Consider the following 21972-nt stretch of genomic DNA (forward strand, 5'->3'; position numbering starts at 1 on the left):
TCACGCCCGGCGCGCCGAGGAGGCCGCTGGGCGGGCCCCGCGGCCAGGCTTCCGGACCCCGTCGGCCCCTGGCCTTAGCCCTCGCAGAACGCTGCGGCGTCTTCCGGGGCCTGGCGGGCCGGGGACCGAGGGGGCGGGGAGGTGACCCGGCGGGGGCGGAGCCGGCGCGGGCAGGGGCACAGGCGCGGCGCGGAAGGCGGCCATGCGCGGCGTGGGGGAGATCTTGCGGCCGGCGGCGCACGGCGCCTGGGTGAGCACGCCAGCCCCGACCCGGCCCCCGCCCCGAACCCCACCTGGGTCCCTGCCAGCCCCCACTCCAGTCACGGCCCCGACCGAGCATCCCCGAGCCCCCGGCCCGCCCCACCGGTGTCTGGCTTGCCTCAGCTCACGCCAGTTCCTCCCCAGCCAACACCTTCTCTTGCGACCTTTTTCTTACCCTCTCATTCCTCCCTCGCCCCTTCAACCCTGTCACCTCCTCCTTCCCAGATGGCCTCCCATGTCCTTCCCTTTCCACTGATTTTATTTTTCCGTTTCCCAATCACTGTCTTGTGATGCTTGCCATGCTTGCGTACTTTGCAGGACCTGAACCCGCGGCGGGACATCTCCTCCTGGCTGGTAAGTCCCCCCATCCTCCCCCGCGTCCTCACACAAGACCCCCAGGCACAGAGATCTAAAAGGCAGAGACAGGGTATGGAGCTAGGAGGGTACAGCCGTATTTCCCCAGACTCCCGGCACCTGGAGTTAGCCTGTGGCTCTCAGGGAGGTGGGGCGGACCAGAGGGCACTGGGCAGGGCGCCAGTCTTCAGTTCTGAGGACAGCAGCACCTAATGAACCAAGCCCGGTGTGGGTGGCCCTGCCACAGGCTGGAAGGATCCCGGCCCGCCCTCCCTAACACCCAGGTGGGAGCCAGCCTTTGAGGGAAGGCAGCTGGACCCTGAAACCTGAGCGCCTGCATGGCTTTGAAATCTCTTCACTATCCAAAGCTCATGGTCCTTATGGTGTCCTGGGAAACGGTCTTGTTGGGTGGCATCAGATCAGCCTCTTGTAGAGGAAACCTGCCACACACACAGGCCAGTGGGAAACTGGGAAAGGTCGCAGGCAGGAAGGTGCTTCCAGGGCTTGAGCTAACCCTGAGCCCCTCATCTTCCCTGGCCACAGGCCCGGTGGTTCCCTAGAACCCCAGCCAGGTCTGTGGTGGCCCTGAAGACCCCCATCAAGGTGGAGCTGGTGGCAGGGAAAACCTACAGGTGGTGTGTGTGTGGCCGCAGCAAGAAGCAGGTGAGACCCCTACCTGCCTTCCTACTGATACCTCTGGGAACAGCGTGGTGTCTCCAGTGAGTTCCCACCCAGATGATTTTAGTCTTCCCATACATACCTGAGGGACACCAAGGGGATTTGGGGACAAAAGGCCAGTGCCACCAGCAACCTTAAGCTCACTGCATCTATCTCTTGCAATGAAGCCAGAGAGACAGAAACTCAGTCACGCAGCCAGTCTGATGTGGCCAGGCTTCCAGTGGGCTCTTCTGGAACTGTTTGCTTCTCAGAGGTGCCCTGCATGACGAAGCTCACCTGGCCCTTCCCTGTCTCCTTCCAGGAAGCACCTGGGCCATAGATTCCCAGGCCTTGAACCCCGAAAGCCTACAGCACCTGGTATTTCCTGGCGGTCTTCCATCCAAGTACTAACCAGGCCTGACCCTGCTTAGCTTCCGAGATCAGATGAGATTGGGCACGTTCAGGGTGGTATGGCCATAGACACATTGGGAAGAGATTCTGCTCAGGCTCTCCTGCCTCCAAAGCCTCCCAGCCTTCCCCTGTGCCGCTCTCCACTCTTCTTCCAGAAAACTCTTCCTTCTTAGTTTATGGGACGTCCTGGCCGCCTGCCACAGTTTGCTGTCTTCTCAGCTTCGCTGCCTGCCCCACCTGCTTCCCCTTCTGCCCAGGAACCTTTCATCCCAGCAGGAACCTGCCCATATTGTTTGCCTCCCTGGCCCCTTTCCTTCCTGAGCAGAGCTCTGACTGGTGTTCCTTCAAGCTGTGTGGCATGGTGTCAGCAGCCCAGGGTCCCTGAGTCCCACTTAGGTCCACACACCTCAAGCCCTCTAAGACAAGTTGCTGGTTTCTATTTGCACGCTTCTTTCACCTCTCTTCCATCCCACCCTAACTCCAATGTCAAGAGGCCTTGGTTCACAGGCGAAGTGGCTCACCTGTAATCCCAGCACTTTGGGAGGCCAAGGCAGGAGGATCTTTTGAGCCCAGAAGTTCAAGAACAGTCTGGGCAACAAAGTTGAGACCCCGCTTCTACAAATGCCTCTACCCCTACCAAAAACTAGCATGGAGTTGGGCCTGTGTTCCCAGCCATAATGGAGGCTGAGGAAGGAGGACCACTTGAGCCCAGGAAGTTGAGGCTACAGTGAGCCGTGTTTGGATCACTGCACTCCAGCCTGGGCAACAGAGTAAGACCCTGTCAAAAAAAAAAAAAAAAGCCTTGGCACCAGTTCTGCCTTCAACTAACAAGGCATGTCACCTCTCTGGGCCTGTTTCCATTACCAGTCTCTGCTCGAGCAGCTTCTGGGATGGGGAGTACACTTCTGTGCCAGTCAGCCAGTTTGCTATGGGCATCCCCTCCTCCCGGTAACCTTCACTCCCTGTCACATGCCCAGTTATTCCCTAGAGCCAAACAAAATTGCTACCACAGGGTACTCTCCAGCCCAAAGAAGTTTTAACCCAGGAACATGGGAAGGAAATGAATTTCATGATCCAGTGGAGACTCAGAGCCATTCACACACACACACACACACACACACACACATCTATTAGTGTCCTGGCTCTCTGGGTGTCCCAGAGACTAATGCTATAAAGCCGCTGTAAATACTTACCAGACACTTACTATAGGCAAAGCATACCATGATCATTATTTTATTTCCTCATACAACTCTACTCTTATCACCCCCACATTACAGATTAGAGAGGTCACTCGGTGAGCCCCGGCAGTCTCACGCTGGAGCCTGCACCCTAACCACTGTGCTGCACTCCCCCTGAGCTCCTGCGGCGTGCCCTGCCCCGCCCCACGCCAGCAGGTGGGGTCAGGTCTTTGACTCCCGTCTTTCCCCCACCAGCCCTTCTGTGACGGCTCCCACTTCTTCCAACGCACTGGCCTATCTCCCCTCAAGTTCAAGGCCCAAGAGACCCGCACGGTGGCACTCTGTACCTGCAAGGCCACTCAGAGGCCCCCGTACTGCGATGGCACCCACAGGAGTGAGCGCGTGCAGAAGGCAGAAGTGGGCTCCCCACTCTGAGGGGGCTGCTGCTGTCCAGCCACAGGTGGCCTTGGCTCCCGGCCTCTGACAGGCACCCCCTTCTGTGGGAAAGGAAACAGGTGCTGAGCCCAAGAAAGAGTTCTGGTACACACAGCTGGCTCATGAAGGAAGAATTATTCCCTATAACCTAAAAGTCTCCAGTCTGGGGCAGGCGGGAGTGGGCCCTGGTTCAATGTTTGCTGATGGGGAAGATGGCAAAAACAAGCCGCCCAACTAGACTGGTGGTCCTGTAGTCATTGCTATGAGGCCCACGTGCTGCCTGCTACTCCAGATTTCAACCTGTCTGTGGGCTGGGGGCTCCTGACCAGTTGCCACAGGAGAGGACAGTTCATATTCATTAAGTATGGGGTCCCCAAATCAGGCTGAACCCAGAAATGAGAGGCACCCTTCCCTTCTTCCCTCTACCCCAAAGAACTACAGGCTCCAGAAAGTATGCAGCATTTATTACAAAGCCAAGAGATACAGATGTCCCAGGGCAGAGGAGGGTACAGTCACAGGACCTCAGACACAGGACAAGGTGCAAATACAGACAAGCCCATCAGGGGACTCCCAACCCCACCCACCTAGGCTGTGATGGAATCTTGAGTCTCGACTCCCATATCCTCCCAGATCTATGCACACATGAGGAAATCTCGGTGGGCAGGGACCTGCCAGGGTCTGTCCCTAAGGAGGTGGTCTGCTGACCTCTCAAGGGGTGGGGGTGGGGTCAGAGCTTACAGGTTTCTGTCTTCTTGTGCTTTTAGATGCAGTTGCTCTGTCCTGACCAGGTGACCGGGCCTCAGCTGGGGGTGGAGGGGCAACTGGAAGGCTGTTTGCCTTTGGCAAAGTCTGGGGTCTGTGCTTGTGTGAGGTTAACCCACCCCAACTTCCACTCTAGACCCCAGGTGAGACTCCACCACCAGTCCTGCTAGTGAGGGTTCCCGGGTGAGGGTAGGGTCGGTGGGGGTGCAGTGCTTCACAATGCTAAAGCCACAGTGGAACTCCAAGGGCTGAGACCTCTCAAGGCCTGAATCTTCTTTTCCACAAGATAAATGATGCAAAGGCCACACACACAGGGAAAAAAAAAAAAAAAAGAGGCAGAACTATGTATTCTTTGCACAAAGTTTCCACTGCAAGAGGAGGAGGTGATGCAGGTGCCACCTCCAGCCCGCACTTGCTCCTCAGAACCAGGGATAAACTGCATTTGTAAAAGGCACTGTTCTTAGCAATTTCTGGACATTCAACAATGCGGGGGGCAGCCACTGGTCAGAGGCAGGACAGCAGCCAAGATGGGGAGAGAAACGGGGAAAGAAACAATTCTAACCGACTCCTATATGCAGCCAGTTGGAATCATGCCTAAAGCTTTGGGGCTGAAGGGGTCCCAACACACCATCTGCCTTGGGAAACAGCGAGGACCGTGCAGAGCTTCACTGAGCCTCCAGCGGCCCATCCAGTTCATCTCCAGGTACCCCCAAAAAGAGCAAATTACACAAGACCCCCCAAAAATGAACACCATTTTCCACACATACACACACACACATAAAGTTTGTTTCCTGTGGCATTTAAATTAATCTGGTTGGTCCATAGAAAATAAGTATGTATATTTGGTTTTTCCTATGTACATATATATATAGATTTATTTATAAAACCCGCCCCCCACCCCCAAAGTGGGAAGAACTGGGGAAAGTAGAAGAGGTGGAAAAAAGGGCCCAGAAAAAGTGGAAGGAGTGGAGAGGCTTGGCTGGAAGAAGGGAGAGGGTCCCTGGCCTCAAGTTAAGGGGGGCACGGGAGCGCCGTTGACAGTCATCTTGCGCCCTCTGCTGGTGGAGGATGGTGTCTGCAGGCAGTTCGAGGTACCCCCGTTGGCAGCTGTGGTGGCCCCACTGGCTGTCGAAGGGGGAGTGGGGGAGGTAGGGTGGGTGGCTGGAGGCCCATGGGAGCTGGGAGAGCCATGGGATGGGGTGGCTGGGCTGGGCAGGGAGGAGGAGGTGGCTGGCAGGGTGGCAGGGCTGGGAGCCTTGTCGCTGACTGACTCACACTCGGATGCCCCGCTGGTGTTGGTGCCCTCGGAGGGGGTGGGCACCGTGGCTAGGGTGAGCCGCTTGCAGGCTGGCTGGACACGGTACTTGAGAGGAAGAGGCCCGTTCTGCGCGGAGAGGGGGCGAGGAGAGAGACAGGGAAGGGGAAGGTATCAGGAGAGAGAGGCCAACTAGAGGGCCACCAGCTTTAACCCACAACGTGCAAACACGAAAAAAAGGATGGGATGGGGTCTTGGAGAGGAGAGAGACAAGGATACAGGGCACATGAAGACCCAGAGAGGCAAAAGGTCTAAGCAGAGACTCTGTCAGAGAGGAGAGAGGGAGGCAAACACACGGCAGCTGCCAGCACCTATTTCTGCCCCCAAATCGGGGAATGCCATCTGCCCAAGGAGCCTTGTCTCCTGAGTGGAAAGTCATCCGCAAGAGATGGCCCAGAGGCTGAGCTGCTGTAGCAAGCCACCCTGGACACACAGCTGATGGGACAAGGGATGGACTGTCTCTGATTAGAGAAGGGTGACCCATGTGGCCACAGACCAATGCCAGACCCTGCGGGAGTCTGCTCCCTGCCTGCCCCACCCGCTGGCTCACCCGCCGCCAGGGGTAGATGTAGGCGATGTCCATGAGGGTGTAGTATTCCTTCAGTGGCTCGTCCTCGTACAGAACCTCCACCTGGGGGAGGGAAGCGGAAGACACCACGACCCTGGCTAGCTTGGGGCTCCAGGCTGCGAATGTCGGGGACTGGGAGGCGGGGCAATGGGAAGGGTGGATTTGCAGATGGTCCCTCATTTCTCTGGGGTTTCACTGTGGATTTGACTTCCCTATCAGAGTTGTTCCAACATAACTCCTGACCACCAGGCAGGAAGGGGTCCAGAGAAGATTCCCCTATTGTTAGCAGCCCCCAGTCCCACCATGCACACAGCTGTCTGGATCTCCTATCTCTGTCAGGTCTCCCAGAGGAGCTGAAAGGCTCAGGGGGATCTCCTGGAACTCTGGCTCTCACCCCCAGCTGCAAAATGGAATCACCCAGGGAGCTTTAAAAAACACCAATGCCGGCTGGGCACAGTGGCTCAGGCCTGTAATCCCAGCACTTTGGGAGGCCAAGGCGGGCGGATCACAAGGTCAGAAGATCGAGACCATCCTGGCTAACATGGTGAAACCCCGTCTCTACTAAAAATACAAAGAATTAGCCAGGCGTGGTGGCGGGCGCCTGTAGTCCCAGCTACTCCCGAGGCTGAGGCAGGAGAATGGCGTGAACCCGGGAGGTGGAGCTTGCAGTGAGCCGAGATTGCTCCACTGCACTCCAGCCTGGGTGACAGAGCAAAATTCCGTCTTGTCTCAAAAAACAACAACAACAACAACAACAACAACAAAAACACCAATGCCTAGGCCGGGTGTGGTGGCTCACACCTGTAATCCCAGAGCTTTGGGAGGCCGAGGCGGGCGGATCACCTGAGGTCGGGAGTTCAAGACCAGCCTGACCAACATGGAGAAACCCAGTCTCTACTAAAAATACAGAATTAGCTGGGTATGGTGCCGCATGCCTGTATCCCAGCTACTCGGGAGGCTGAGGCGGGAGAATCGCTTGAACCTGGGGGGGTCAGAGGTTGCGGTGAGCCAAGATCCTGCCATTGCACTCCAGCCTGGGCAACAAGAGCAAGACTCTGTCTCAAAAAAAAAAGAAAACAACAAAAAAACACCAATGCCTGGCTAGGTGCAGTGGCTCACACCTGTAATCCCAGAGCTTTGGGGAGGCTGAAGTGGGTGGGTCACTTGAGGCCAGCAGTTGGAGACCAGACTGGCCAACATGGTGAAACCCTGTCTATACTAAAAATACAAAAATTAGCCAGGTGTGGTGGCATGTACCTGTAGTCCCAGCTACTTGGGAGGCTGAGGCACAAGAATCACTTTAAACCAGGAGGCGGAGGTTGCAGTGAGCCGAGATGATGCCACTGCACTCCAGCCTGGGTGACAGAGAGAAAAGAAAAAAAAAGCAAAAACAAAAAATCAATGCTTGCATCTTACCCCCAGAAATTCTGACTTAACTGGTAAGTTGTGAGTTAACTCGTGAGATTTAACAGGCAACAGTTTAGGATCCACTGTCCTAGAGTGTGATCTGTGGACCTTCAGTAGCTAGGAGCTTGTTAGAAATATGGAATCTGGCCGGGTGCCATGGCTCACGCCTGTAATCCCAGTACTTTGGGAGGCTGAGTGGGGTGAATCACGAGGTCAGGAGTTCAAGACCAGCCTGACCAATATGGTGAAACCCCGTCTCTACTAAAACTACAAAAACTAGCCAGGTGCAGTGGCAGGCACCTGTAATCCCACCTACTTGGGAGGCTGAGGCAGGAGAATCACTTGAACCCGGGAGGCGGAGGTTGCAGTGAGCCGAGATCGCTCCACTGCACTCTAGCCTAGTGACAGAGCAAGACTCCATCTCAAAAAAAAAAAAAAGGAATCTACTAAATCAGAATTTGCGTTTTAACAAGACCTCCAGGGGACACATACACATTCAAGCTTGAAAAGTCATGTCCTGGAGCTCTGCTGGAATTTCAGACTAGCCTTCCCACAGCCAACCGGCCCCAGAGGAGGCCCTGCGTTTTTGCACTCATCTCTGCCACAGTTCCGAGTGTGCAACATGCACACATACACACCATCTTGGTCCCATGTACTACTGCACACTTACTTCAACACCCCCAGACTGCCCCCTAATCTTGGTTTCAACCACCCTTCTATTAACACATGGGTTCAGTTAACCACGAAAGCCTTGGGTGACAACTAGCCAGCCCTGACCAATGGCTGGCGTGCACAGACTGTCTGACACACCCATATACAGACACTCGTTATTTGAAAGGCCCAGGGACCCACCTTGTACTTGCTGGGCACATCCATCTTGTTGCGGAGAAACTTGGCGAGATGCATGACGGTCATGGCTGCTGGGCATCGCAGGAAGCGCACCCCTGTCTGTTGGGGCACAGGCACCCATGGTAGGGGATCCACCCAAGGCCACTCCCTCCCAGCCCACATTCCAGTCCTGGGCAGGCCCCAGCACTCACTTTCTCTTTGTCCCCATCCCCATTCTCCAGGGGGCCCTTCTTCTCGTCCCGGTCCCTGGGGATGGAGAAAGAACGAAGCTAGGAAGACCCAGGAAGAACCAGGAGACCCAGGAGGATGGTCCCTCGATGGACACATCCAGAGGGCCCTGGGTGGGAGAAGGGGTGACCCAACCTAGGAGCCCAGAAGGGGCCAGCCTGGGCCGGACTTGCCTGGCACCTTCGTAGAATTCGATGGAGAGGCTGACAATCTCATCATCGCTCAGAGCCCCCTTCTCCTGCTCCAAGACCTCGCCGCGGTCCTCATTGGAGCCGTTGGGGACTGCAGAAGGAGAGAGCTCTTGGGTTGGTGGAGGATGGAAGAAGGGAGCCCGCCAAGGACCCAGGGATCATGAACTCAGCCAGGTGAGCCAGGCCACCTTCTGGGGAGGTGTGCGCCGAGGAGGTCAGAGGGTGACTGGTAACACTACACACCTACATGGTCCCAGGCACGCCCATGCACACACAAACAGATGCGAGCACTCACCCTCTGTCAGGGGGTACGCTGCATAGAAATCCCGCCGCCGTTTCATCTCATCTGGAAGAAGGGAGCGGATGAGGACAGGGCCATGGGTTGGGAAATGGGGTCGGTGGGCAGGAGGAGGAATGGTGTGCAGATACCTTTAAAAAGCCCAGGGACCAATTTGTAGACAATGTCTTGAAGGGTTTTGTCAGACCTGGGGAAAAATGGACAGGGTGTATCAGCAATGCGCTCTCCAGAGAACTGCTCTGACCTCACCCTGCTCTCCCAGTCATGGGACCTCTCTACCCACTCCCTTTCTGAGACCCACTGCCCAGGCATTGGGATCCCTGTGGGTCTGGTCTTTGACCCTCTAGTATGCCTCTCAGCCTATGACGAGCCAAATGCAACCCCAAGGGAGGGGAGTAGCCCAAGTCCACACGCCGTGCTTCTCCCACACCTGCCGCCTTGGCTGAAGGAAGCACGGAGTGCGGGAGGGATGGGGGAGGCTGACCCAGAGGATGGCGGGGGCAGGAGTGCGGTGCCAAGCCTACCTGATGCTCAGCAGCGGCCGGGTTTTATGGACCTGCACATCACACATGGGGCAGTATTTGTTGGTCTCCAGGTAGCGCACAATGCAGGTTTTGCAGACTTGGGGGTGTGGAGAGAGGGAAGAGAGGAGAGTCGCCTTCCAATCCCAGGACCAGCCTCCCCGCCCTCTGCTCAGACTCAGATATCCCTTCACCTCCACCCTGTCCCTGCTCCGAGGCCCAACGTGGCGATGTGTGTTTTGCACGTGTGGCACCTGTCCCTGTGCATTGTTGAGGGAAGCTGGATCTTGTGTGAGACAGGCCAGTGTCACGTACAACGCAGAAGGTCAGCCCTCAGTCCCAAGCTCCCCAGTGGAGTGGAGGACAAAAGCCAGCCTTTTCAAGATGCCCCTGGGTCTCACCCCCTTGCTGCCAAGCCCACAGTACAAACAAGGGGTGTCTGCATCTTCAGGGCATACAATTTCAGTCATTTCAAGAAAGAGCTAAGATTTCAGATGCAAGTCCTTGAAATGAACTTCTGGGCCGATGCCCCGCACCCAGTTGCCCCTGCAAGGTAGGCCCTCTGTGACTTGAGGATTCCCAGCAGACATGTGGGCACGTTGGCTCTTCAGGGCAAGGGTTTGTGTGCTACCTTCCTCAGGCCATGCCCACCCCAATCTGGGCACAGAGGCTGCCCACCCTGAGCAGCTCCCCTCCCCCCAACTCACAGGAATGCAGGCACTCCACGATAGTGGTGGCGTCAATGAAGTACCCCCCGCAGAGGGCACACATGAGGTGGGGGTTCAGCTCTGTGATTTTGATCCGTGTAGTCCGATGCATGATTCCGGGGTCAGGGGTGGGGGGACTGGGGAGCGTTGCCCTGGGAAACAAAGTGGAATCAGAAACCCAGAGTTGGCCGGGCGTGGTGGCTCACACCTGTAATCCCAGCACTTTGGGAGGCCGAGGCGGGCGGATCACGAGGTCAGGAGATCAAGACCATCCTGGTTAACACGGTGAAACCTCGTCTCTACTAAAAATACAGAAAATTAGCCGGGGGTGCTGGCGGGCGCTTGTAGTCCCAGCTATTCGGGAGGCTGAGCTTGCAGTGAGCCGAGATTGAGCCACAGCACTCCAGCCTGGGCGAGAGAGCGAGACTCTGTTTCAAAAAAAAAAAAAAAAAGAAACCCAGAGCCTCGGCAGCCCCTCCCACACTTCACTCCACACCTCCCAGCACATCTCTCCCTGAGCCCAAGACCCTTCTCTGCCTTCAGGGTCGGCTGGGGGCGTACATGCGGCTGGTTCTTTCTGGCCCCCTCTGTGTGTTCATTGGGTGCCCGGGCTCTGGAGAGTCACACAGCCTTGAGCAACAAGGTCAGGCTCCCTCTGGGGAGCAGGAGGAAAGATTGAAGTTAGGCCACAGGATGTACTGCCCAACTCCCCAGAGAGTGTGAGGAGGCAGGAAAATGGAAGAGAAGAGGGCTTTTTAAACTCTCTCCTACCCCAGGCCGGGTGCAGTGGCTCATGTCTGTAATCCCAGCATTTTGGGAGGCCACAGCAGGAGGATCCCCCTGCCTCACATGATCCCTTGAGCCTGAGTGGTTGAGGCTGCAGTGAGCCGTGATTATGCCACTGCACTCAAGCCTGGGCGACAGAGCGAGACTCTGTCTAAAAAAGAAAAACAAAAACAAAACTCCCCAATCCCAATCCGTATTCACTCACATGGTCCACATTTAAAGCATCCTAGGAACTAGGAGGAAACTCAGATAAATCAGCCACTGGCCTGAAACTTCAAGGAACAGAAGAAGGGAAAAATAAGTTATCCTCACTCCCTCAACCCCTCCACCCAGGTGCAGGGCCTCAGACTTGATCCCAGCCTCCTATCTACTCCGTCCATTCACTCCTCCTCCAAGAAGGCTTCCCTGGAAGCACCAGGGCACAGGCTGCCCTAAGTTAGAAGGCCACAGCCATCCCTTGTGCTTCTGGCTCCGCACCCAGCCTAGGCTTTGGAGCACCTCCCTCCTCTAAAGTCTGCCAAATATAGGCTGCTCCCAGAAAATCCACCATACCCTGACCATTTGGCTTCCAGGCCTGGGACTCAGGCAGGGAACAGAGAGGGTCCTTACATGCCTGAAGCTGGGAATGCACAGCTCCAGCCCTAGCCCTGGACTCAAAGAGGTTAGGCAAAAAGGCTATACCCCTGCCACAGGAATCCCTCCCAGTGCCCCTGATGGACAGCCCCCTGCATGAGTGCTCCCTGCCCACAAGCACACAGGGTCCAGGAACCCCCCTTTCATGCACACTGCAGGAATTCCCCCCACATGGTCACTGTTACTCTCCCGCTGTCTCCTGCCCTGGTGACGCCTCTGCCACCTGTTCACAGGCTGTCCAGTGACAAACCACAGGCTCTCACAGATGCCTGCCAAAGCTGGGCAGAAAGTGCTCTGTGCCCAGACCGCCTGCCCGACACCAGCCAGGCCCGGGCAGGGTCCGGAGAGGTGAAAAGTCCAGCTCTGGATTGGCCACTGTGCTTCCTTCTTGGTAAAGAAATCAAACCAAACCTGCACCTGGAAGGGACAGCCCCTCCCTCCTCTTTCCCAGAGTAAAAGCCCAAGGGTGGGGCTTGGGAAGAGGCCAAGCCCCAACAGCTCCTTTACAACATACGCACACCCTTCTCTCCTTTCCAGAAAGATTTCTAAAGCCACCACACTGAGTTTTCTAGGACAAGAAATTCACAGCCGGGATCAGCAGTTTCTATAGAGACCCCAGGATGAGTCTGGCCAGGACCCAGCCAGCCAACAGAGGCTCAGGGAACCTGGCCAGAGACAGAAAGAGATGCAGAGACACAAAGGCCACACGTGGGAGAGACACCAGGTTACAGGGCAGACAGAGGGGAACAAGCCAGTCCCACGGCAAGCCCAGAGACACGGCAGAGGATGCGGCCCCAGGGATCTGAGAAGGGAGAGGGGTTCCCACCCCACGCAGAGTGGCCTTGGCCAGCCCTCCCTGCATGGGTCCCCCCTTTGCAATTACGCAGAAAGCTGCTGGCTACTCCACTGTTTGGTCGTTTCCATAGTAACCCTGTCCCTGGCAAGATGCCCAAATATTATTACAACCATCCAGAGGAGAGAACAATCCAAGTGGCTGTCTCTCTGTGCGTGTGTAATATCCATCATGTGTACGTGCCATCTGGGCCTCCAAAGAAAGGTACTTCCTGTGCCTGCCTGTCAGTCATGTGTGTGTCCAGATGCATCTATGTGTGTGTGCAGAGCCACCAACAAACATGCTGATGCTGAGCTCTGATAACGCCTGGGGTCTCTGTCGCATGCCCTCGTCTTTCTCCCGTTCACCCTCATATACATGTGCACGCGTACACACACATACACGTAAACACATAGGCTCCGCACACTTCACACCGCCCAAGCCACCTCATTCACACACTTGCTGTATTTTCAGAACAGACACTTGCTCTTTTTTTTTTTTTTTTTGAGACAGTCTTGCTCCGTTGCCCAGGCTGAAGTACAGTGGTGTGATCTTGGCTCACTGCAGCCTTCACTTCCCGGGTTCAAGTGATTCTCATGCCTCCGCCTTCTGGAATTACAGGCGCATGCCACCACACCTGGCTAATTTTTGTATATATATATATTTTTATAAACAGAGATGGGGTTTCGCCATGTCGGTTAGCCTGGTCTTGAACTCCTGGCTTCAAGTGATCCGCCTGTCTCGCCTCCCAAAGTGTTGGGATTACAGGTGTGAGCCAACACACCCGGCTGACACTTGCTCTTAAGGACCCCACAGCCAGGAGCCCCACACTGCGAATGGCTGTGCCCCTCACCCAATCACTTCCCTGAGCATTTTTGAGAATTCAGCCCTAGCCTATTCCTCAGGACCCTTTCTAGACCGAGGCCCAAGGCGGTGCTGACTGAATGAAACACTGCTCCTTCTCCAGTTTAAGAAAATAAGCCCCTTGCTACACTCCCTGCTCCCCCTACTCCATCCCCACAGGTTCTGACTGTTACCTCTGGGGCTGGGGGTGGGGAGAAGTACTGATTGGCTCCTCACCTGATTGCCATGGTTACCTGCAGGTCCCTGCCAGCAGGTGCCAAGAGCAAAGTAAACAGGAGCTCTGTCTCCCTAGAGCACCCTCTCCCCATCTCCCCACCCCAGGAGGCCCCAGGCCCCGAATTCCTGACACCCAGTTCCTCCCCCGCTGCACTGGCTGGTGTGCTGTGGGAACGTGAGGGAAAAGGGGTGATGGGTGGCTGGAAATCCAGCTGTCATTACTTTGAGGAAGAGGCTGGGAGATGGGAAGAACTTGAGGGAGAAAGAGTGGGAGACACAGATCCCAAGAAACAGAAAGGGGAGGTCAAGCGCCTTTGGAAGTGGCCTCTACAGAGCTCAGGGGCTTTAACAGGTCAGTCCCAACTATGTGTCCACACTCTCCCTGGACTTGAGCAGTGTCTCCACCTCTAACACCACTTTTCCCCAATCAGAAGCCACGCCCTTCAGTATCTTCTGCCATTGTCTTTGCAAGGGTGTGTGTGACCCTTAGGCGGCCCTCCTTCTGGGCCCTGAGGCCTTGGGTCTGGCTATTGCTACTGTGGCAAGAAAGGAGCCTGCTCAGCACCCAGCATCCAACCCCGACCCCTCCTTGCCATTCAAGCCTGGCACTTGTCTTTCCCAATCCTTAAAGACCTCTGCTAAGAAAACACCACCATCTCTCCCTCTCTCTTTTTTTTTTTGAGATGGAGTCTCGCTCTGTCTCCCAGGCTGGAGGGCAGTGGTGAGATCTCGGCTCACTGCAACCACTGCCTCCTGGATTGAAGCGATTCTCCTGCCTCAACCTCCCAAGTACCTGGGAATACAGGCTCCCACCACCACACCTGGCTCATTTTTTTATTTTTAGTAGAGACAGGGTTTCACCATGTTGGCCAGGCTGGCCTCCAACTCCTGGCCTCAAGTGATCTGCCTGCCTTGGCCTCACAAACTGCTGGGATTACAGGCATGAGCCACCGCACCCAGACCCATCTCTCCATTTTAACCAGTGTCTTTCTGGAATCCACCCTGCAATTTAGGCCTCTCTCACTTCTTCATGGTCCCCTGTGGAAACAGTGGGTCTCCCAGCCAAGGCCCCTGTGCTTCTCCGATGCCATAGCTCTCTCTGCTCTGCCTGCCTTCAAATGAAATCAGCCCTACTCCCTCACTAGAATGTCTCCAGGTCTTAGGAAAAGTCACTCAAGGTCACATCCAGATGTCTAGAACTGCAGAGGTGAAAGGGCTCTTAGAAAGCACCTTGTTTGACTGGGCGCGGTGGCTCACACCTGTAATCTCAACACTTTAGGAGGCCAAGGTGGCTGGATCATGAGGTCAGGAGTTCAAGACCAGGCTGGCAAAGATGGTGAAACCCCATCTCTACTAAATACAAAAACTAGGCCGGACACAGTGGCTCACGCCTGTAATCCCAACACTTTGGGAGGCCCAGGCAGGTGGATCATGAGGTCAGGAGATTGAGACCATCCTGGCTAACATGGTGAAACCCTGTCTCTACTAAAAATACAAAACATTAGTTGGGTGTGGTGGCACACGCCTGTAGTCCCAGCTACTCGGGAGGCTGAGGCAGGAGAATCGCTTGAACCCAGGAGGCGGAGGTTGCAGTGAGCCGAGACCGCGCCACTGCACTACAGCCTGGGCAACAGAGCGAGACTGTCTCAAAAAAACAAACAAACAAACGAAAAATACAAAAATTAGCTGAGCATGGTGGCAGGTGCCTGTAATCCCAGCTACTCAGGAGGATGAGCCAGAGAATTGCTTGAACCTGGGAGGTGGAGGTTGCAGTGAGTGGAGATCATGCCATTGCACTCCAGGCTGGGTGACAGAGTGAGACTCCATCTCAAAAAAAAAAAAAAAGAAGCACCTGTTCAATCCTTTCATTTTACAGATGAGCACACTCAGATGTGACTTGTCAAAGGTCACAAAGCAAAGCAGTGACAGTCCTGCGACAAGAAAGTGCCTGACTCCCACCCCAGTGCTTTTAACATCCTGGCACCTGGCCAGGCTCCTCACTCATCTAAAGCAGTAATGCCTGGCTTTATCCCAGCAGGAGGGAGGGAAGAAGGGCAGCTCCCTGGAGTGGCGGGAAGACCACTCAGTGGGCCGCCATCTAGGAGGGAGTCAGTCTGGCCCAAACATGACCATCAGCATGGACTCCTGCCTTGAGGCAGGAAGAAGAGGCACCCGTTAATCACCTTACCCCACTTCCATGGTACACATGGGGAAACAGAGGCTGCAGAGAAGCACAGCCAGCCAGCCAGAGTACAGCATCAAGACTCAGACCCCGGGTTTTCTGACTCTGTTTCTCTCCCAGCTTCATCGGTCCAACTGCGCAAGCCGCTTGTATTTGTGTTTGGGGCCGTGAGGGTCTGCCTAGGGACACTGTGAACCTCCCAACTTTCCCCAGTCCTTGACAATGACACAAAGATCTGCTCCCCTGTCCCCACCATGCATTGAAAAGGGCCTCCTGAAGCTGGGCTTACTCAACCCTCCCTTCCTCCCTCTCCTCTCAACTCCCTAAGATCAAACAGGCAAAACCCCAAAATATACACATTGCCAGATACACACACATACAGCCAGACACACCCCCCTCCACCTCTCACACTCAATACACACAAGGCCAGATAGACATGACACGACCCCCACCCCCGACACACACACATACACACACAATCACAGACAGACCAGAGCCAGGCTCATCCTCACTAGATGCAGGAGCCATCCACATCCACCCCCAACCTAGAAGCACACAGCCTAACATCCCTGCCTGGAACCAGACTCTGCAAACACACACTAACCTTTTGTACGCCCCGGTCCACCCAGGGTAAATTATAATGTAAGTCTTCCAGTAACAAAGGCAGTTCAGCTTCCAATGTCAGCTCTGGGGACCAGAGGCTGAAGGGCTGCAGTGGGCATCTGACCTGCACAAAGCTGTACCCTCTTCCTGTTCCGGCTCTCTCCATTCCCATGACAACAGCTCCATCAACCAAGATCTCCCAGGCAAGGCCAGGGGCAGCAGAGTCCTCCTTCCTGCCCAACCCCCAAGACTTCAACTTGAACCCTACCCAGCTACACACGGTCTGGATCCTGGGGTCGGTTTCCTGCTTCATTCCAAAGACAGTTCTAAAGCCTCAATCCCCCAACCCCCAACCAGAGGAGCTCGTGGGAAAACCTTCCCACCAAAAAGCTGCAACAGGGCTGGCTTTATGCTCCAAGTAATAACACCTTGGACCAGAGTGGTGGGGGAGGGAGGAGAGAAATTAAAGAGTTTCAGGAACAGAAACTGCCAGAGGTCCCAGAGGAAGAGGCATCAGAACAGAGCGGGGAGGGGACAACCAGGAGACCGCCCTCCCCTCGACACAGAGAGCTCTGGGGAGCCTGAGGAAGCGTGGGGGACACTGAGGGACAAAGATCTCGGGAAGCGCTGGGTAACACTTCCACAATATTCATTGGCAAATTAACCCGCCTCCAGGTCGCCTCCTCCCACCTCAAGCCAACCGGAGCGATTACGGGCAGACGGGCAGTGGGGGAGGGCGAGGGACATGCCCGGGCCCACCGTGGAGACAGGCAGTGGGTGTCTGCTTGCCCGGGGGTCCCACGCCCTCAGAGCTAGCAGCAGGAGGGCGTGCGGAGGGTGGGGTGGCTGGGCGTCCCAGGGGAATGGGGGCCAGTTTAGCGGACCCCCCTGCTTCCGATGGCGATGGGAAATATTGCGATAAATTTCCCTCCATCCCCATTCTACCCCCTCTGCCCGGGCTTCCCCAGGGGCCCATGTCCAAGGATCAGGAACCCCAGTTACTGGGTAGCCGCTCCCACCTTCCCTAGAGCCAAACTTTCCGCGGGGCCGCGGGAGGGGTGTTCGGGAGGGAGGCTTTGCTGAGGTGGTTCAGGGAGGGGGCGGGGCGCCGGCGCCGGGACGGGGAGCGGGGACCGGCTGGGGGAGGTGCCCGAGAGGACCCGGGCCCGGGCGGGGAAGGGCGCCCTCCCCCGGCCTCGCGGCCGCCCCAAAACACATCCCCTTCTGCCGGCCCCAAGTCCCTGCGCGTCCACAACGCCCCAGTGCCCATGGGAGAGGGTCCCCTGCCCAGACGGAAAAGGGGGCAGATAGGGCAGAGCAAGGGGCGGTTTTGGCTCGTGGGGAGCGGCGACCCAACCCAGCGCGCAGCCCGCAAGCCCTCCCGGCTGCCCCGGACCTTCCCCCTCGCTACCTCGGAACAGGGTCTGCCCGGGGGCTGCTGCACAAAGAGGTGGTGGTCGAGGGAGATGCCAAATCGTTAAGAGGGGGAGCCCGTTTCGGCCATCTTGGAAGAGAGGAAAGGGAAAAAGGGACAGAAAAAAGGGAGAAAGAAAGGCGGACGGGGCAAGCTGGGCTAGGGGCTGACGAGGAGCGGGGGGTGCGAGGGCAGGATCGGCTCAGAGCCTCCCCCTCCCACCCGGGCTTGCAAAGAACGGCCGGCCCCCCATTCCAATCCCCAGAGGGTTACAGGCCAGGAGAGGGAAAGGAAGGGGGAGTCTGCTCCACTTACCTGGGTTCGGGGTCCGGTGGGTCTCGGGGAGGGGGGGATGGGAGGGAGGGAGGGAAGGGAGGGGAGGGGGGCCGCAGCCGTGTCGCTCGCCCGGGCGGCGGGAGGGGAGAAACCTACGGTAAGAAAGGAGTTTGTGAAAGCGGCTTGGGGTGGGAGGGAGAGAGGGGAGGGGAGGGGACCGAGGGGGGAGGGGAGGGACCGGAGTGTTAGGGGGGAGACAAAATGGCTTTTTTCCTCCAGACAAGAGTAGGTCCCGCCCACCACTCACCCACGTGACCTCATTCCTTCAGGATGCTGGCAGAGAGGGGAAGAGGAGGGGGAGGCTGGCGCGGCCGCTCCCAGCCACCGGGTGCCGGGCCCCCAGCCAGGACGAGACCCCTCCCTTCCCACGCGGCCCCCCCGACCCCGGAGGATGGATTCTCTTCTGTTACCTTCCGCAGTCATCCCCCTCCCCTCAAAATATGGGTTCCCCCCACTGACCCTGTGATGCCCACCCATAGCTGGGGCGCCTGGAAAATGGTGAAATGGGGACTGGGCTGAAAGGTGGCCCGCGGTCCTCCACGTCCTGGCCTAAGGCAAAGGGCGCGGGGCTCCGGCGGAGGACGCGACGCTTCAGCCACGCGTCCGAGCGATTTTCATTCACTCCAAGTGACACTGCCTTAAAATTAATAACTGCATCTGGGACGGGGAGCGTGTCCTCCCCGCTCTTTGCCCCCTCGGCGGCAGGGGCACTGGCCCCGAAAAGCGGCGCACCGGGATCCAGCCTGGGCGCCTGGCAGGGAGCAATCGCGAGAGGGGAGTGGAGGTGTGGAGTGAGGCCGGGTGAGGGGTCTCGCCGCCGGGGGCTCGGGTCGCTCTGGCGGAGGCTGCGCCCCCGGTGTGCTCGGGCAGAGAAGAATGGAGGCCTGCTGAGGACGGTAACTCAGGCTCCGGGCCTGGGACACAATCCGGCGGAAAGCGAGAGGCCACACTGGACTAGGAAACGAGGCGCCGGGCTGGAAGGTGGGCCCGCGCCTTTTCTCCTGCCTGGCGCCGATTCCCGCATTTTTCGCTCGCGCCCTGCGCTGCGCGCTGCCTGTGCGCCTCCCTCGGCGCGGGCGGGAGAGTCGGGCAAGCGCCAAGACGGCTGGGCTCGACTCCCACCGGCGCCCCGGCTCCACCTGGTGCTGGGGCTCCGGTCCTCAGTGGCTCCGGCTGGAGGGAGAGAACGAGGAGGGAGGCTTGGAAACGCCGGGAGGAGCGGTGAGGCCGGCGCCGGGGAAGCGAATCGATACTGCGTTACTGGACGCCCGCGGGCCTCATGAGGACAGTCGATTCGCTCATTCGTTATTCACGATTTATTAGGGATGGCGGCCGCGTCTGTCCCTCCAGAGAGCTTGATTATCCATCCGGCCAGTAGCGCCATTAAGCGCACTGACGGTGGGAGGCTCGAGTTAGAAATTGGGAAAGGAATCTTCGCCCAGTTTTGGAGCGCCTGCCTCTTCTTGCCTCGCTGCTCGCAGCCAAGGCAGCCCTTAAACTGGGCGCCCCGGCTGAATGCTTTCGCCCTCTGGCCGCCGAGTGACCCCAGCTTGAGCCTGCAGCCACAACAGCGGGACGGGGGCGGGGAGGAAGAGGAAGGGCGGAGAGACTTCCTTCCAGAGGGAGTGGTCCGAGAACCGGCGGGAGAAGGGCCAAGGGAAGATCCGGTCACCTCCTCCCAAGCCTGCAGGCGAAGAGGCGAGTTCACCGGCCCCGGAGGAAAGGGGACCCGCCCACTGTTCCCAGGGCAAATGTGTCGCCGGCGTCCTGGACTCTGCCAGGGAAAACGCGCATCCACTCGCTCTGCCGGGAGGGGAGCGCGGCAGGGACTCCCAGGCAGCCGCCCCTCTCTGGCTACAAGACCCCGAACAAGAGAAACCCGTAACAGGGCCTTTGCGGAGATCTGGATCCCACCCACCAACCACACGGACACCTAGGGGCTGCCTCTCGGGGCATTATCAGCCGGTGGGAAGGAGGTTGACGTTCCTCTGCGGCCCATGAATCCTGGAGGGCTTCCCGAGGGACCACCGGGGTCCATCCACTTATTCCTCGGTTGTTAAGCGCCAGACAGGAGAGAACCGCTAAAGAGGAGTGTGCTAAGACCCCATTACCCACTAAAACTCCATTTTCATCTTTTGCGTCCTTGATGAGTAGTCCCCACATTCCTGGCCTTTCTGGTTTCTCAGGAGAACCTTCTGACCAGCTCCTGCCACATCGGAAGGGTTTTCTAGTCTTTTGTTCTACTGTTAGCCGACAGAGAAGCACCTGTCATGTGCCAGTGTCAAATGCTGCGCTAGGAACTGGGGACTCAAGGCACAAGAGCCTGGCTTTTGCGCGGGGTGCTCACAGGCCGGTGGGTGCAAACCCTGAGGGACACACAGCCTGTCCCTTTAGCGCCCACCGCTTCTGATGTGAGCGCTAAGGGTGAGTGAGTACTTGGGTGGGCTTCCACAAGAGGCCTCCTTTGAGCCGAATCTGCAGAGACCAAGTGTCTATGAGAACTGCTTAAGAGTACTTTGCACATTCTCCTCCACAAAGGTCGAGGCTCCCACCGCGCCCAGGAATGCGCCTCGGCAAACATTAGGCGCCCCTTGATTTTGTGTTTGCATCTCACGCGGTCCTCTAGCTGACAAGTGCATCAGAAGAGTCACAGTGTCTGTCACAGGCTAGAGGCTCGCAGAGGATAGGAACGCGGGAAATCTAGGCAATTATCTCCAGCATATACCAAGAGCTATTGCGAGGCTCAGATCCCTTTAAAAATGGTGACGAGACAGGAGAGGGCGGCTCCTCTAATGCTTTCCGGAACGTCTTTACCTCTGTGTCCTTTATACCTTTTATCTCCCCCAAACAAGGTCCTTGGTCAGTTTCTGCTTCTCTTTCCACATCCTCCTCCCCCACTTCTCTGTGTAGTTCTAGGGGGAAAAAAATGTAGTGTTTTCCTTTTTTTTCTGATGCTTCTCACTTTAAATGTATCTATTGTCCCTCTCTCTGTCTTGGGGTCTTCCGCACTCACCCTGCCTAGTTCTCTGTCATGTCCCTTCATTCCTTGTATCACAACAATGTTCTCCCTTTCTCATCTTTGTTTCTCTTCATACCTGTTTCTCTGTGTGTCTCTCTCTCATTCCCTTCCCTTCCAAATGTAGTATTTGGAGATTGTAATATCGATTGAGGCAGACAATAAAAAACTGTCGAACCTCCACTGTAAATTCATTCCTAATCCTACGAAAAAATGCATCCTGAAACATGTTCCTTGCACAGTGAAACAAAAACCTCTGTCTTTAGGTTTCCTGCCATTCAGCTTGGAGGCGGGGTGGGGGGTGTGGAGGGAAGTGCTGGATAAATTATCCCATTATTGACTGAGCAGCAAAGAATTTTCAAGAACAGTGATTCTCCTAGAAAAAGTATTGCTGCTGCCATTTCTATGCAAAATTTGGCTTTTGAGTAAAAGGCTTAGGTTTTTATCTTACGGGGGGCGGGGGGAACAAAATCCAAAAGACAAAAAAAAGAACCACCGCGTCCCTGGGTGGGCTCGAACCACCAACCTTTCGGTTAACAGCCGAACGCGCTAACCGATTGCGCCACAGAGACCGCGACGATTACTGGCGTGGTGGTGAGTCGAGTCAATGGGAGCGAGCCTGGACGGTGCAGACGCCGTAAGAGATGCCGCCATCGGGCGAAATAAGTGGAATCCGGGGGAGAAAGGGAAGGATCCTGATGGGGGAGGGGGACGAAAGGGCGTGGGAGGAGAGGACGCGGGACGTGCACCCTCTTCCTCCATTGGCTTGGCGAGAGGTCGACTCTGGCTGTCCTCAGGTTCTACCTCAAACGTGGAGAGGCCCGGAATATCCTTTTTTAGGGTGACCTGAGATTGAAGTCGGCGCGCAGGAAGTCCCCCAAATCAGAACAGCCTTGGGCTTCCAAACTCCCCTTCGCAGCTGAACCCCTGCAGCCGCAGAATACCCAC

At 56.7% G+C, this 21972-nt stretch overlaps 2 protein-coding genes, 1 non-coding gene and 2 pseudogenes across 7 annotated transcripts; 2 read left to right on the forward strand and 3 right to left on the reverse strand.

The window, feature by feature from the left end:
• The first annotated feature begins 54 nt into the window (after positions 1-54).
• CISD3 (CDGSH iron sulfur domain 3) lies at positions 55-4371 on the forward strand. The gene is made up of 4 exons (XM_003912913.5): positions 55-250; positions 580-615; positions 1159-1278; positions 3117-4371. The coding sequence occupies exons 1-4, from the start codon at positions 203-205 to the stop codon at positions 3294-3296; spliced, it is 384 nt and encodes a 127-aa protein (XP_003912962.1). The 5' UTR covers positions 55-202; the 3' UTR covers positions 3297-4371.
• LOC116271088 lies at positions 1636-1754 on the reverse strand (annotated as a pseudogene).
• Positions 3744-18166, reverse strand: PCGF2 (polycomb group ring finger 2). Of its 4 annotated transcripts, none has more exons than XM_021929151.1 (11): positions 17988-18166; positions 10143-10294; positions 9439-9535; positions 9046-9101; positions 8912-8962; positions 8599-8707; positions 8389-8443; positions 8201-8296; positions 5924-6004; positions 5334-5442; positions 3744-5133 (listed from the first exon to the last, which is right to left on the reverse strand). In XM_021929151.1, the coding sequence occupies exons 2-11, from the start codon at positions 10252-10254 to the stop codon at positions 4937-4939; spliced, it is 963 nt and encodes a 320-aa protein (XP_021784843.1). In that variant the 5' UTR covers positions 10255-10294; positions 17988-18166; the 3' UTR covers positions 3744-4936. The 4 variants fall into 4 exon arrangements, with proteins under 4 accessions (XP_021784843.1, XP_021784844.1, XP_009188731.1 ...); XM_021929152.1 differs by having other exon boundaries at positions 3744-5183; XM_009190467.2 differs by having other exon boundaries at positions 3744-5442.
• A 1-nt stretch (position 18167) lies between these two features.
• On the forward strand, positions 18168-21267 carry LOC103878815 (annotated as a pseudogene). The gene has a single exon (XR_639164.4). The product of XR_639164.4 is annotated as an uncharacterized LOC103878815 (transcript).
• A 255-nt stretch (positions 21268-21522) lies between these two features.
• On the reverse strand, positions 21523-21596 carry TRNAN-GUU. The gene has a single exon. It is a non-coding gene; the product is annotated as a tRNA-Asn (tRNA).
• Positions 21597-21972: the final 376 nt, after the last annotated feature.

This window comes from Papio anubis, chromosome 17 (genome assembly GCF_008728515.1).
Source record: "Papio anubis isolate 15944 chromosome 17, Panubis1.0, whole genome shotgun sequence".
Taxonomy (NCBI): domain Eukaryota; kingdom Metazoa; phylum Chordata; class Mammalia; order Primates; family Cercopithecidae; genus Papio; species Papio anubis.